Consider the following 17,167-nt stretch of genomic DNA (forward strand, 5'->3'; position numbering starts at 1 on the left):
TAAAAAAAACAAAAAAAGGGCAGACAGAAGGCTTGAAATTTGAAAAGAAGAAACTGGTAAAACTATACTGGGTCATTTAAGGGTGAAGTTTTGCTCTTAAACTAGAATTTCTAATTTTTTCGAACAGTTTTCGACATTTGTATATTTCGTAACAGCACGGAGAGTGTGGGAGTTGAGGGTTGTGGAAGGTGAGAACTCTTATTGGTGATTTTATTGGTTTTCCTTCAGCCACAGAAAATAAAAACTGAAGCTGTGAAGACTCTTTACTTGTCATAAAGTATACTTTTAATTTTTATTAATTTCTTTGCATGTAACATGTATTTATTTATACATAAAAACACATGATCTTTGATCAAATAAACTCTAAACTGGAGTTGTCAGTGAATTTAACTGTGTGGATGCTTTAGTAGAAGTTGTTCAAATTTGTTAATATTGATTTTGCTTTCTCGTGATCATATGAATAATGTGTAAACTCAGGGAAGGTTTCCAACTTTTTAATGTCTAATTTATTCCCACCGACATTTTTGCAGATGGGCATGAGAGGCACCACATGGGGTTGGGGGGTGGGGGGTATCATGCTCAGATATCTTTAACTTATGTTGTGTATAATGGGAATAACTACATAGACACAGCACTTTTTGTTCTGAAATCTTTTTTTTCAGTTTTTTTCCCAAAGTTAATGAGAAATCGTGCTAAATAATTGTGATCTCAATATTGATCAAAATAATCGTGATTATGATTTTTGCCATAATCGAGCAGCCCTACCCTGTTTGTACCTTTTAATCATGCACTTTTTACTGCGATAACCCCAAGGCATGTGAGCCCATAAATCCAGTCCTCAGATTACAACAAGAGAAGAGGTTCCTGGTCAAGCTCATAGAGTCAGGAAAGATCAGTCCAAGGTGGAGCATTTGGTGGGATCAGCAGCTTTTTGACTTGCTTTAAGTGCAAATAGATTAAATCAGGGGGAAGAAGTGAGGTGTCCTAGGCAGTGAGTGGAGAGGATGCTGGCGTGTGCAGTGTGCATCTTTGCATGCATGTGTGTGTGTGTAGGACCATAAGAAGGAGTGGCTTATGAACATGGTTAACCGTGTGTGTATGTGTTGACGGGGACTAGAGTAAGTCGGGCAGAAGATGCAAGTTCTACTTGCACTTTGAATGCACTGACACACTCAGGTATACATATTTTTGTGTGTTTGTATACGGATGTGCACAAATATGTGTGAACGAGTGCTGAGAGGTGTTAATGAGGACACCTGGCTGTTTGATTTTTAGGGTTTGTATTTATTTATTTATTTTTTTAAATAAAAGGACTCTCCTTGTTAGCACTGTGTTATAACTGCGATCAGGACTGGAGGTGTTTGGCTCGAGTTTACGCTTTTTCTATTTCTGGTGCATACTGTGTAATTCTTATTGTTACTGTGTTGTAATAGATGCGTTTCTTTTTGTTTTATTTTACTCTCATATCTAATACAGTATTAGTTCAAGATGAATCCAAGCCTTGATTTCTGTAAAGCAGGAGATATAATGTATATAATGGAAAATATGTTCTTTGTATTTATACAGTGAATTTGTTGTCAAATATGTGAAGTGCCTCTGAGAATGAAATGGTACTCCTCACTGGTTCAAAGTTTTTCAAATGATGACTTAACATCCTTTGGACAGGACATTTAAAATTGCTCCTTGCTGTGACATACTAGGATATGATATGAAATTCTGTGTTCAATTCTTCCTGTTTGAGGTCTTAAGTTTGCATCCTGCTGCTTTAGTAGAGTGGGTGAGGCCCCTGATACAGCCAGCCTGTCTGAGTAGTCCATCATAAGTTATGTTATTATAATGTTATTGAATCTGTTATTGAACCCTAACAGCATGTTTCATTTATTTATTCAACGTTTATTCGCACTGCGCTGTCATTGGTGACAAATGGTCACAAATATGTTTCATAGACCTACCAACTTCAGCTGGATATGAAACCGCAAGGACACAATACTTTTGTCTGTCTCAGTGTGATTAGTGAGCTTGCTGATGAGCAACTTCAGCTGATCTCTATCTTGTACCTTTCTCTGTGACTCTGTTCAGAGAGTCATAAAGATAAGTAAAATATGTGGATACAAACCAACGCTTCCCTGTCTTTTTTTTTTTCCTTTTTTTTTTTTTTGATTTTATTTTACTCACTAGCTTTCCTGAACTTTTCTTATTTAGTCTTGCTGTTTTCATAAATAAACACTCTTCTTTTGCTTCTTCAGCCCTTTCCGACCCAGACGAAGATCCATGTCGGAGGACCTACTGTGGACGGGGTCGGCAGTGTGTGCTGATGGCAGAAACTGGCCGTGCCGAGTGCGTTTGCCAGGAAAAGTGTCGGCCCTCTTTTGTGCCGGTGTGTGGCTCAGACGGCAGGTTCTACGAGAACCACTGCGAGGTTTACCGCACCGCCTGCCTGGAGAGGAGACGAATCTATGTGGTGCACAGCAAGGAGTGCTTCTTCAAAGGTATTGCTTTACTGCTGCATTGATACACTGACACTGCAGAGGGCTGCTATACACTGTAAAAAGATCTAGTTCAACAAGTTATTTGAAATGACCAGCAGCTGGTTTAAAAAGTCAAATTTCCAATAGTTATGCTGTTGTCTCAAAAGTAATGTGGGAGTGATTGAAGTTTAAATGTTGTATACAGTACCTTTAATGGCATATTACATCCGTTTTACATCCAAGTAGTTGCAAAAATTTAATATTAATATATATATTGATTAATTCAGATTTCCATATATTTATTTGATAACAATATCTTGAAATGTAATAACTTCAGCTGTTTGAAAAAAATGCTGCATGTGATTCAGTAAATTACTGAATTTGAGATAATATGAAAGCCTTAAGAAAAGCAAACAGATGTTAGAGTATGTAAACATCATATAGGTTGTTACAGTTATTACTTTCTTGCTGTGCTGTTGCCACACCACAACAAGAACGCAGAGATGCAGCACAGACTTTATGTCTTTTATGTCTGACTGCATTACTGAATCTGGTGCAGGTTAACACTTGAGTGAGTGAAAATTGCCCTCAGATTATTTTCTGATACCTGTGTGGCATAGTTTTGAGCTATTTCGAGGCTGCAGTGGGGCTTTGACTTTAGTTTGATGTTGAAACATTTAAACAATAATAGAGTTGTACAGACAAACAAAGCAATTGTTTTGTTACACGTTGCAACCTGTCAAGCTCTAGTCACAGACATCAATCATTGTGGAAATCATGCCGTTTCTGTCAGCCACCTTCTCAGTCAAGATGAAAGAAAGAAATCATTTGTAGTATGGCACTGAAGGCTGTGGCTCAGGGTGGAGTTTGTCTGGGAAACGATGGCTAAGCACCGACACTGGCACTCAGACAGTAAGCATATTTTATCAGAACCTGTATTCATCTTCTCTGTGTATTCTGCTGCTGTGATCACACTCCTTTCAGTTCAAGTCAGCATAGTCACTTGGCAGTTGGGCCTATCGCAAACATTGGCATCTAAATCACTTATAGTAGCATGCTAAAAGTTGATTTAATGATCAGTCTAATTGTGGAATTATAATGCTGAGTTTTAAATTCAGAGGATTTTAAACATCTATGTCATAAACCCTGGTGCTCATGCAAACATTTGTAAGTTCATTTAGTATGTCCACATACAGTCTAACTCCTGAGAACCCCCCCCCCCCCGTACTACATCAATATCCTGGCACTCACAAATCACCACTAGGTTACTGAGGATCACCAGCTCTCTATGGTAAATCATTAAAATGTTCACTCCGTGGCTATCACTCATTAGCAGAAGTGCACTCTCAGCATGAACAGTCAGCATTATTATCCAACAAACAGCCCAGTCGCTTCATCATGACTTCGATTTAAAGGTAACAGTGCTAGGTAGGGCTTCTGCTAATTTTAACTATACATAACGCACACACACACACCATCACAAACGCACACAAATATATATATATGTTTTTTTTTTACCAATGACTGGGAGTTGGCAGCCACTTTTAAATACTGCAAGTATGCATGCGTATGTGCAGTGTACCTGCTGGCATCTTCTCCACTTAAAACTTTCTTTGTCCCTCAGGGTGTAGAAATTAAAGCTATAGTTAATTAGAGTGCATGGTTTTGTCAATGCTGAGCAGATACAAACACTCACATGCTCACACAAACAAACATGGCATATAGCACTTTAAGTCCTATCACGTTAGGGAGGGAAGGATTCCTGGCACACACCGCCATGCATTGCTAATCCACATCAGGGATGTTCAGTTGGAACATTTGGCTTAAACCCGAGATGTCTGAATGAAAACCAGCAGGAGATGGAAAGTGTTGGAAATCAGTCATATGTCACGGGAATCCCGAGTGCATGTGTGTCTCTGTAAATGGGAAGTAATTATTTCACCTGACATACAAAGACGTCATTGGGAGGCATGTCTCACTGTGTTGTGCTAGAATCATTATTCACAATTATCCTTTTTCAGTAGTCACTGGAGGAACTGGAGAGGTAGTTCAGTGGTTAAGTTGTCTCTGGCCTCTGGCTGGTGGTGCTCTTCTCCTGCTTTGCTTGAATCCTTACTGTCTCACTCAAAACTCTGGAAAATAAAGCCTTCTTTAAAGCCTGTATAACCAAACACTGGTATGGCCTGCTGCAGAATGAGCCACCTTGCTGGCTTTTTCCTCACTGCCCTATGAATGAAATTTGAGTCAGGATTTAGCAGGTGCTCCAAGTCAACAAAAAAAGGACCAGAAAATCTGCTGGATAAATTGCAGTTGGATAACACAACAATATTGTATAGACGGGTAGTATTCAGGGAGTGCTGCATTGTTGTTCCCTTGCAGTATTTTGTTTCACTTTGAAAATAATTAAATAAAAAGTAGATGAAACTACATTTTCTTTTTGTTTTTGAACACATTGATTTTTTTTCTTTCCAGTTTCTCCTCTGTTTTTTGTGTTTTTATTATATATTTTGTGGCCCATTTTTAGAGCCCAGAGATAATTAAATGCTAGATGGCAAAAAAAATAAAAAAAAAGTTTTTACTCTCAGACAAAATAGATGTCTTTGGTCCCTGCGGCTATGTAGGAAGCTACTTGGTGAAATCTTTTTTTTTTTTTTTTTTTTTTTTTTTTTTTTTTTTTATGTGTTTGTTTTTTTTTTTTCTTTTTTATTGTAATTTTGGTTTCAACTTTAAACCTAAAAGCTCAGCTCTGAAAGCCAGTTTCCTCAGGGCTATGGCCAAAGTCACAGTCTCAAATTTGGCAAGTACTTATGCAGGCTTTCGTTTCAGCATATCTGGATTATTATGATTCTCTGTGCGCAGCCAGTTCAAAACTCTCCACACTGGCAAAAGAAAAAAGACCACATTTCCATTGTGCCGACCTCATTTCAATAGTTCCCACTTACAGAACTGATTTTAAGGTTTTGTTTATTCATATAGCTTTGAGTCAGAATGTCATTTACAATCACTGTTCGACCATCAGGTCACTCAAGACATCTCACAAAATATTGTTTTAAGCTAAAAGGTGACTTTGTCTTTTCTGCTGCTGCCCTGAGGCTGGGGAATAGCATTCACCATTCACACTTTTGTCATCTGAAATTATTATTTGCATGCTGTGGCTGCTGAGCCTCCATGGTCTTGGTTATTGACAACATGATCTGTCAAGACATTTCCAAGGGACAAGTATCCTTTAAAGTAAACTGCACAATGGATGACTGACAATATGAACATTTTCCAAAAGCCTGATTGGACAATACCACCGTACCACTAACTAAATAATTTTTGCACAGGTACGCCAGCCATGTGGTTGAGTCCTGTTTTATTTTGTGTCCATGACATGTTAGGATGTGTTAGGCACACATACACATACAAACACAACAGACACCTTTTAGTTTTATGATTTTTAATTAAATTTTTATTTTATTTTTTCCTCAGGCAGTGTGGAGAAACGAGGGAGAGTGTTAAATGGTTCAAACCACTGCAGACCTGTTGAGGCAAACATAGTTGCAGAGGTGAAGGAATCTACTACTCAGATGTCGGTGGGAACCCAGATATTCTCTTTGCCGCTTGAATGAGGCTGTAGTCTGCTTCTAACCTGATAGGACTGGTGTACTCTAAAGTGTTTGGTGATGCTTTGGTGGTTTGTGACAGACAGGAGAGGTGATTGCATAGAGGTTAAAAAGGATGACTGTAAAGCTCTGAATGGAGCTCTTTGTTCTGTCCTGTCAGTGGTTTCTATATATTTACACTCAGACTGTTTATCCGGTAATCCATATTAACTTAGCAATAAGTGTGCATGGTACAATAGACAGTAGAATAACAATGGAGGAAGAAAAAACACCTATAAAATTGTATTTTCACAAGTAAATAGATAACTATTACAGAATAGTAAAAGAGAGACAGAAGTGTAAGGAAACGAAATAGGATAAAGGGGTTTTCATTACTGGATCTTTTCAATAAGTTGAATTCTGTTTTCTTTGCAGCACTTTGAAGATTACTCTGAGCTAGCTTAAGCTATCCACTCCACAAAGACCCTGCCAAACAATCAACACCGAAACTCATGTCTAACATGAGTCACCACGCTGTCTCAGGAATGGCAAATTGATAAATAGCTTCAAAGTTAAGTTATTTGATCCCAAATGGCTTCATAAGGGGCACATTGTCAGTAAAAAAGACTGATAGGCCAGCTGCACTCAATCCTAATAACCCATTTAGATTGTAATTGCCAAAAGCCATAAAACAGGTTTTCCTTGAGGATGTCATTTTTTTTTTTTTTTTTTTCCACCATGTGAAAAATGACATCCTCTCCGCCAAGTAGCTAATGCCATAAAAGATGATAATACCTTTTAATAGAGAGGCAGTGCCACCCATTGACTGATTGTTTTTGAGACATAACTATCCAAGTTGATATGTGTATATTATTTTTTCCCTGGATATTACTTCACAACAGAAACATTTTGAAACCTGGGACAGTATGAGCTCATTTGTTAAATATTTCTTTCCTTTTCGACAGAACTGAGATTTTTTCAAAACATTGTTAAACAGCATGTGATTATGTTGAATGGTAAAGCAGGACATAGTCTGGTCTCTAAGAGAAGTGAGTAGTTTTCACCAGAGTCTAATACAAACAGAAAATGAGGGAACAGTAAAATGCAAAGACACAGTCACACATGTGGCATTGTGCAAGCAGTTTATTAGCTTGCAATTTATGAAAGGTCGTTTAAGACCACAACCAATCACTCTGCTAATTTGTGAAATTAGCATGGCATAGATGGATCTTTTCTCTCCCTTCTGTATGGTGAACACTAGGTTTCAAGTCAACCAACTCTTGACCTGGCTTTGATTGCAATCTCTTCCTTCTAAAACCATTTTAAAAAGAACTAATGCAGTTGATCAACCACTTTCATCTTCCTGATGAGTTGGAAGAGACATCTGTTTTCATTGGGTCGTGTAAGGTACTCAGCAGGGGGGTTCTTTAATTCTTTAATGCATCCTGCCCTGCTATGACCACTTCATTAGGGATGAGTGTTGTACTGGTGATACATCGTTGTGATGATTTTGATCAGATGGTCAATGCATTTCCATCTGCCAGATGGAAAGTAGAATGGAGTCTCTCCAGGGTCATAGCCTCAGTGAGGATAGAACACTGATCCATCCATCTATTCATCTGGCCACCCATCCATAAAACCTATTACTCCCAACCTTTTTGCCTTATAACCCATTAAAACAGTGTCTACTTGCAACCCCTAGTCACAGGTGTCATATGTCCACTGAGAGTGATAGGAGTGATATTTGCAGAAGTATGTTTTCGTGTTTCTATGCTGTTAATCATCTCAGATTTCATTTGTGACCCCTTGTGAGGATTCCTGACCCCAGAGTTGGAAATCATTGGATTGAACCAGCCAGCAAATTGTTGATTGCCATATTTCAGTGATTACAGTGATCTTGAGATTGAGAATTCCTTTGTATTTTCCATCCTCCATCCCTCCCCTTAAGCCATTCGTCATCTCTCCGTGTTTGCCATGTGTCCCACTTTGAGACCCTTCTGATTTCTCTTTATCATCCCGACCCGTTCGAGGGCAGCCGCAGTTATTGCATTAGCCATCAAAGCTGCCCCCCTCGTCTTTCTCTCTCCGCCCTCTCCGCAGCCCATGGCTGCACTCTGCCTCTGCCGTCCATCTTATTGCTCACTAACCCTCTGCCCCCTTCTGTGACTGAGGCCATTAACTCGGTCACGCAAACACACGGCTCTCATAAGGAGGATCAACTTTGGGGTGAGCTACAGCCCTATAGCTTTAGTTTTGTACACAGAGGCTGGATAGGGTCACAGCAAGATGCTTTTGAAGGTGGCAACTATGTCAACTTTTGGTTTTTTTTGGTTTTTTTTCATTTTTCTTGGAGTGGTGCAGTGTCTTTTTTTGTTTCACACTCTCTTCTTTGCCAATACTTTTTAGGATTTAAATGACTAAAATATTTTCTGTGCTTTTATAGACATGTCAGACTTTTGCTGTGTGGTCTTATTCTGTCAAAACTGAAGTAACTGTGATGTGAGAGCTGCTATAAAATACACTTTTTTTCACGCAATGTCACAAAAGTAGGCTGCAATCCCACTATTTCTCTGTTTGGTGAAATGAAGAAGAAATAAAGTGTCTGGTGGCATTTATAGAATCCAGAAACCTAAGTCAACATTGGAGTTAACTTTAACTTAAAACCAGTACTTTTTTAGAAATAATCAAAGTATTTTTTTTATCTTGATTGTGGTGCAGAGGCCTTATTTTGTCTTGTTTGAAGACCTTTGTTTCTAGAAAAATTCTTGAAACCACTTCATTTATATTTTATACACAAGTACTTAGAAACACTGAAGTGTGCTTCTTGTTCACCTTTTGTATCTGTGGTGTAAAATGAAACAATCATATTCATGTGTACTTACTGTGTGATCAGAACATGACTGGCATGAGTTGAGTGAACTCCTCAATTAATGTAAAATTACCCTTTATTAGTTCTGCTACACCCTATTAAACGACACCATTCAGCTCTACATCACAATGACATGTTTTATAAAAATGCTCACTTTTTAACTCAACTGTTTCAGCAGGGTGTAAAGTTGTCCAGGTCACATAACGTACCATTGGACCAGAAGTTGTCATCCATCTCTCTGTTAGGTTAATAAGGATTAATGCCTGCTTAGGCTACCAGGTGTGACATGTCCACTCACACACACCGACACACACAAACACACACCTAATACCCTCCAGGCATCCCCTGACAGCCTTTTATTTGTTACACTGGGCTTATTAACGAACAGTCCAACTAATCCCATCTTTCTTTTGGTGTTTTTTTTCCTCCCAACACCTTTCTCCTCATTTTCTCCCGTCAACAGTCACATGGGTTTTACCGCATTAAGTTGATTTCCTCCCCACAGATTCATTATGGTAGAAGCGTTTGCTGTATGAAATGGATGCCCTGTCCCAGATAGAGATGTCCCCTGGCCCAGCTCTGGTCTCCTGCCTCATAAACATCAGTCTCCCCTCTGAAAACTGAAAGCTCTCTTTGGCCACTGGTGTCTCCCGCTGCTTTGGTAGTGGGACACCGTCAAGGATACTGCACCAAAAGTATGCTGCTTTCCTGACATTTTGAATCAGGCTACACCCGGTGTGATGTTTAGGCATGATGAAGAGTAGAATCATGCTTTTCTGAAGCCTCTCCTAACATTGAATACATTAGTAATTAATGGCGTGTGGTACTGTTTTAGTTTTATAAGCCAAAAAAAAATTTGACAAATGTTTGGGTTTGACAGAATACAAAACAGTCCCACACTACAGACAAGCAAAGAAAATTCTGTTTCATGTGTTGTATTTATCACACTATAGTGCGCCAGAGATATCTTTCCCTGGCGTTACTTAGCGAAAATAATATATATTTTTTTTTTAATTAAATGTTTTATTTTTTACTTTAATAAAAATAACACATATATACGCAATGATGTACAGCCAGTGAACACGGCGTAACATCAATAGCACCCCACCCACAAAACCAAACAAAATAAGATTAAAACAAAAAAGACCCTCCCTAGGACCTGGGGAACAGTTAATATAGACATATTTGTTGGTCAAGGATGATGGATTGGATTTTGGTCAAATAAGAGACAACAGTCAACAAGAGATTGCGAAAAATACAGAAACACAGTAGACCTGACATGAATCTACTGATGGTTGGGATTCCTTGAGGCCAGCTTAATGTGAAAATAAATTAGTGAAGCTGCTTCACTTGTTGGCAGTGGTAAATGGCTGTACTATGTCAAATCTGGGCACACTTCTTTATTGGAGCCCTAAAGGTAATACGATTTTTTGTAGTAGTCTAGATATAAAGGCCTTGACCCTGAGCCGACAGCTGGCTGTCATTGAGCGTCTGTAGCTGACCATCGCCTGTGGCTTCTGTGGTACATCCAGCAACATTGGCTGTTGTCGGTCCTCAGTGTTAGTGTTTGTGAGAGAGAGCAGTCTGACTGACTGTAAATCAGTGAGTTCTCCTATTTGTATCTACTTATAGCTCCGGATCTGTTTTCTTGTCCTGTTAAGCCAGAGCATATTAAAATAGTGTCAGTTGCAAATCAAATGCAGTTTTGAGTGATGTTTGAATGATGTTTTTTTTATTTGTATTACAAATACAGACCACTGACTAAGTATTTTCTGTTATTTTGTTTGTCTTACGTTTAAATATAATTCATTCAGGATCTGTAACCTTGATAAATGTCCAAATGCACATCATGCAGCAAAATATTTTGTTGCATCTTGATGTGTTTGGCTGATGTACCTTTTTCCACAGTTGTGGTATCTTAATTACCAGAACCTTTTAGAAATTCTAAAAAAAAAAGATACTTGGGAATCATGTCTGCTTTATTAATCTTCACATGAAGAATAGTTGGTTGGTGTCACAGATAAGTTACATTTTTGTATCACTTTTCACAAATTCGGCATCCTTCTCTGACCAATACAGCAGATTTTGAAGGGTTTATTGCCTGGACACGTTTCATAGACATCTGCATTTGTTAGTGTTTTATATAATGGAAATTGCAGAAGCTTTTATTTTATCTTATTCTGATCCACATTCATAATCCAGTCACTTTCTTCTCTAGTCTTCTGGCACACTCTGCTTATTGTTCTTTTATTCTTCGCCTCACTAACATAGATTGCCTACTCATCCTTACTCATCCTTTTCTTCGTCTATGCACACATACAAAACACACAAGCACAACAAATTACACACACAGAAGTACACTCACTCACACAAATGAAGACACACCACTTCTGTCATGACAAAAACAAAATAATCTCTTCTGAAAGAGAATGTTTACTCATGCCTAAGAGATTTTGACATGCTTGTCAGAACATTGGCATTGGCTATCACTTTGCCTTTTCAGTGATGAGCTGCACCCCGCCGCACCACAATGGGCCTCGTGGATTAGCTTTTGACGCATGTTGCCCAGCCTGGCACGCACGGCTTTATTGATAATTGAAATGTGAGATAGGAGTGAATAAATTGAAAGTGCACTGCCATTTGGAATTCAATTTCTTTGTTTCTCTTCCTGTGTCTCTTACATGTGCACACATGTGCTCCCTGTTTCTCTCTGCTGTTGAAGTAATTAACAGATCCCTAATGTTGACTGTGTTCGAGAGAAGCCATTGTGGCGTTCTGTCTCGTCTGTTGTTGAGCTAACAGGTGGTACTGCATAAATTTTGGAGCTGTTCATCTACACGGTCTGCTTTTATTACTGTTCATAACACCAATTTTTAAAAGCTGTTGGCAAATGCTTCTGAAACACTGAGAAATTAGAGGGTGACAAATGAATTCATTTGGTCCATCCCCTTCATTTCACGATTCTTTCATCAGTTTAATGGCTGCATAAAACGAAAATACATATGGCTGCCAGTGCTTCTGGACCCAACTTTGAAAACTTTGCTTATCGGACGTGTTTTTGTCAAAGCTGGGATCCAATTACTCACAAGTGAGATTATTAACGTCTCTCCATGCATTAGCATTTTAGACGGCAATCAAGAAATGCATTTACTGTTTGCCAGGCTTGGTAGTAAACTGCCTTTTATACAAGAGAGAAACACATTGCTCTTTCTCTGCTTCCATGCAGATCTGTCTTCCCCCTGCAACCCCCCTCCCCCTCCATAGTCCACTTTTCTCTCCTCTGTATTTCACCCTCATTTCTCTCACTATGCCCCCAATATAGTGCAGACGGGGATTTGAGTGACTCTGTCAAGCTTCTCTCTGCATTCCCCAGTCTGTGTTAAATTGGTTCAGAGCTTAAGTAGAGTGTGAGCCTGGAAAAATAAAAAAATAAAAATATAAGCATCACCTCAAGGCAAAGTGACCCTGGGTAGAAAAAAAAAGAAAATCATACACACTATATGTCCCTGACAAGCGCGCGCACACACACACACACACACACACACACACACACACACATATTCACACATACACAGGCTCTGTGTATAAAACGTACTCAAGGCTGTGTTAACTCCTAATCCATCACAACGTCTTCTTTCTTCTTTCTTTGCTGTCACAATTTTTAATTTCTACAATTGTTAAATTTGCTTTTCCAATATGTTGCTTTATATACAGTGTATGTTGCATTATGAATATAACTACTTGGGGCCCCAACTAAAAACACAGTACAATGCAGTTATGTCATATTAACATGTGTGTAATGCAAACACTGCTAATCTGATGTAGTTAATGTGATTATGCCAATGCAGAAGAAATACACTGATAGATTTGGTCTGACTGTGGCCTGGCTCCCCAATTGTCAGCAGATGAACTACAGTTACAAAAGCAGAAATGAGAGCTTGATGTGCATCACGTCTTACATTACAGTTGTTTTTGGCTAACCATTAATAGCTTTTAAATAATACCTATATACAAAATATATACAAAAACGATCTAAAGAATTATCCACAAAATTATAATTTTGGAAAAGTGCAAGAAATACTTTAATTCTCCTCTGAATTGGACTTTTTACAGAACCGCTTTTAGCAAAGAGAGCCCATGAGAATCGTGATAATACTAAGAATACCGTATAATCAGCACATCAATTTCATAATCACAACTATCTCAAAGATAAGACATCAGCAAGCTATTTTTGCACTTAGTAATCATTATCTGCTTTGGTTTGCAGTAACTGAAATTCATTTGGCACTTAATGCTCACTGTCAGTCATTTGCTTTTATGCCTTTGTGCTTGGGTATAGGGTATCATCAAATTAAATGATACTCAATCACTCTCATAAAGTTTGTCTAAGCAGGTGACATTATTCATGTTTCCTAGCTCAACTCACAGTCACTTTTCTCTTTTCTCTCTGCCTCTTACTTTCCTCCTGATTTTGCTTGTAATAGATAATTGAACAGTCCCTCCACTGTCCTGTGTAATATGAGCTGTCAGATTATATATTTCCACTCTGCCAGCTCAACAGTTTGACCAGAGGGCAAAGAACAGGCCCAGATTGACAACTAGCGCAGCTCAATGTGCTGTAGAAACTGATTTGCCAACTCTCTAGCTGACTGAATGATCAACTGAATGACTGCCCAGCTTCACACATAGCCCTCTATTTGACCAAGGCACTTGAGATACTTACACTCTCTAAATACCACTCTCAACAGAAAATGTGAAGTTCCAAAATGTGGGTATAAGGAACCCTCAAAATAAAATCTGCACATATTGAGTGTTGATTTCCAAGGTCTCCTGGAAACCTCACACTAAAGTGCCACTAAATTACATCTTTAGCCATCGTAGCAAATTCTGAAAATCACTTTGTGATATGATAAATTTGGCATTTATTTGTTTGAGGGCTTTTTTGAGTAAACTCTGTCTGAAAGTTGCCAATGTCACCATGTTCCCGACTGCTGGTTTCATTCAGATTTATTTAGTGGTAGTTCATATGAAATGGCTCTAAACAGTGTCTGTTTCGACTTGACAAAGGTCACTCCTTATGTAAATGTGTGATTTAATGGCTAACAGCATAAAGAGACTATTTATAATAAGAGAGGCTTTATTTGGCTTTTGCTGTGACTAATAAACAGTGGTCCTGAATTGCTGACATGTTGTTTCTGTATATGAACTATTTAGCTCGTTTTTACAGCAACTGTGAAAAAATGTACACACACTGAATAGAACAGCAGGGTAGCAATCACATTATCACATTACGTTGTCTTTTTCAAGGAGCAAGCATTTTCTTTTTTTCACATGTTTCATGGTCACTTCATACCATCACACCAAGGCAAGAAGCTACTGTAGCTCTAATATATTGAGTGACACAGTGCCCTTGGTGCTTATTATTAGCAAGTACAGCATCTCAGTACCACAGAGCTTATTTGCATCATCGAGTCACTATTCAACCATAAGTCGCTGACTACGGAGAGTGCTATAATTCTAAGACCCAAAGGGAGTAACGACCCCAACAGCTGCCTCAGGGAAGTTATCAGTCCGTGTTATTGTTTTCAAGCTCATCCCACATGATTTCCTCAGAGAATAGGAGCAGTATGGATGGATGCTGCTGACCTTTTTGTTTTAGCGCCTATGTTACAGGTGTCACTGATGCTAACAGGGACCAGTAGCTTTCTCTCGAGGTTAGGCGCCATCTGGTCACAGTGCCAATGCTGTTCCTATGCCTGCTGGAACGATTCACAGTGATGCTGCCAATTCAGCTACTGTTATTTACAATTTACTCTTTAATTAGATTGTTTGTACCTGAGGGCTGAGTTTTATTTTCTCCCGTTGTTACAGTATTTCATTGAGAGTACTAATGCCAAGTGAATTGTTTGTGAATTTTGAGTTTTTTTTTATTTATTTCTCTGGGAAACTTTTTTTTACCTCCACTGAGGGGAAAAAAATTAGAAATTTTCTTTTTAACTAAACCTGGAAGTGGTAAATTGCTAATTCTTGAACATACACAATACTATTTAGAGCACCAGTGATTTCAGTGACCTTCATTACTCATGTACTAATGCGGAAGCTTATTTTTTCTTTACGCATAAACTTGTTAATAGTATCAATATGGTTTCTATTTGTGTGACACTTCTAAATTTGCAGTTTAATTACTGTCGGCAGCTACAGTACAGTGGTATAAAAACTTTTTCACATTTGAGCAAAATTATTTGCTGTAAGAATGTGTTAATTGCTCAGTATCGTTACCTGACAGTATTTAAAGGGGAGGGATTTTCTTTGAGTTTGCTTATGTTGTATGACTAGAACCGTCTCCTTGTCGGGTTTATTCTTGTATCTTATAACTTTTAGGAGATGTGATAGGACGTCATCACATCAGTTTTTCCTATCAGATATTTTGTTTTATATCTAAAAGCTGTGATGTTGACAGCAAGATCACGTGAAGATTAAACCTTTTAAACATTGATAGTTGAAACAAATCTCTTTAGTAGGGTTTAGGGTTAGCTTCTTTTACGTGATGTGGAAAGTAACATTTAAAATACGGTACACTCTCCCTATTCAGCAGCCAAATTACCATTTAAAGTAGTTACTGCTGGGTGAATTGTATATTAAATGCGAATATATTATTACCACTTTCTTTTGATGCCTCACAGCTATGGTGTTTCCACATGCAGGGAACACTCCACTTATATAAACATAAAATATAAATAAAACACACACTCATTCAATTTCTCAGAGCTCACCAAATCCCCACAATTCCTCCCAGCTCTCTGTTAATGTTTTGAAACTCAACACAGTTCACGGTTGAGTATCTTTTTTGCATCAACAATAGCAGCCCTTCAGTCACAGTGTAAGAGACAGAGACAATTTATCATCCAGTTCGAATCAATTATGGAAACCAAAAGAATACATTTGTGAATAAAATAATACTACTTGGACTGCATAAAGTGGTGGTGGATTAAAAACATGTAATTCTGTTGAGAGGGCCTGCTTGTGACTTGTTTTACTTTGCGGCTGTAATTACATTCACCCAGTATAGTCAAAGTCTTGTGCATTCTTTATGTAGCATTAGACTTTTAGTTTGTGGTGAACTCAAGTGTGATCCTTGGCTTCGCTCATTATCATGCAACACAGTTGCATTATGCACTGCATGGTGATGTGTGATTTTTTCGGTGATGGATACTATTTCATATGAATTAGTCACTGCACTTCAAATGAATTACTTACAACTAGGTGGAAGGCGAAGCTTGCTTATTACTCATGATACTAATGCCGCAATTTGTTTGCTTCTCTACTTTCGCTGTTCACTCATCTGCATTCATTCTCTACATTTTAAGCATTTGTTTGAGCAAATGATTAGAGGCGCTGTGTCTTACTAAAGGCCATTTTATAGAACATTTGTATGCTCAAGTGGTCAAACCTGTGACCTTACTGTGACAAATGAGTCTTTAATCACTAAATGACTATTGCTGTTCCACACAATTCACGGCAAAGCTATTTGTTTGCAGCAGACCCTTAGTTTCGACTTAACACATATCCACATGCTCATCCGCGTGCGTGTGAGTGTAATTAATAGCTAAATTGCTAATTGGCATCATTACCATTTCTTGAAAATGTGGCATACTTCTAATTCAAGAAGGCAGCCAGTTGTAATCCCCAGTTTTAATGAGGAATGCTTGTAGTGTTCACACACCATGTCAAGGAAACTTCTCTGTTGCCCTTGACTCAGGAATATCTTTCTCAAAACCGCACTGCATGTTTGCACAGGTGCTGCTGCACTTACTTCATTTAATTTAAATTCTTGACACAATTTAAAGCACGATTGTTTTGTTGACATATGATTGTAATTAAAAGTCAGAAAGTGACTTTTTCCATTCAATCCTGTTAACATTTTGTTATTTCTGTCTCAGTCGTCTGTGGTGTCTGATTTTTTGGGTGACAGTTGTCTTGCCCAGTCATTTCTTCCACTATAACCTATGCTTCTGTGTGCATGCATCTCCTTTAGTGTGTTATTAATGATCCAGTCTTGGAATCGGTGCCATTTCAATTTAATTAAAGTAGCCCCAAATTAAAAAATTGTATGAGTGCTTTAAAATCTGAACACCATATTAGACTTCAGCCTTAAATCTTCAATCTAGATAAGAAAAATTCTGAATTAAAAAAGAAAATGACAAAAATCAAAAACAAGGAAGGAGGGATCTCCTCTCCAGGATAAA

General features: G+C 38.3%; 1 protein-coding gene across 1 annotated transcript in view; it reads left to right on the forward strand.

Moving 5' to 3' along the window:
• Positions 1-17,167, forward strand: part of fstl4 (follistatin-like 4) — a gene marked incomplete at its 3' end in the record, with an annotated part of 182,279 nt that overhangs the window by 89,260 nt on the left and 75,852 nt on the right. The window contains exon 4 of the mRNA XM_023413083.2: positions 2,247-2,489. Coding sequence (XP_023268851.1) covers positions 2,247-2,489 — 243 coding nt within the window. The remainder of the gene's footprint in view (positions 1-2,246; positions 2,490-17,167) is intronic.

This window comes from Seriola lalandi, unplaced genomic scaffold (genome assembly GCF_002814215.2).
Source record: "Seriola lalandi dorsalis isolate HSWRI2012SDOR001 ecotype SW California unplaced genomic scaffold, Sedor1 jcf7180002054502, whole genome shotgun sequence".
NCBI classification, from domain to species: Eukaryota; Metazoa; Chordata; class Actinopteri; order Carangiformes; family Carangidae; genus Seriola; species Seriola lalandi.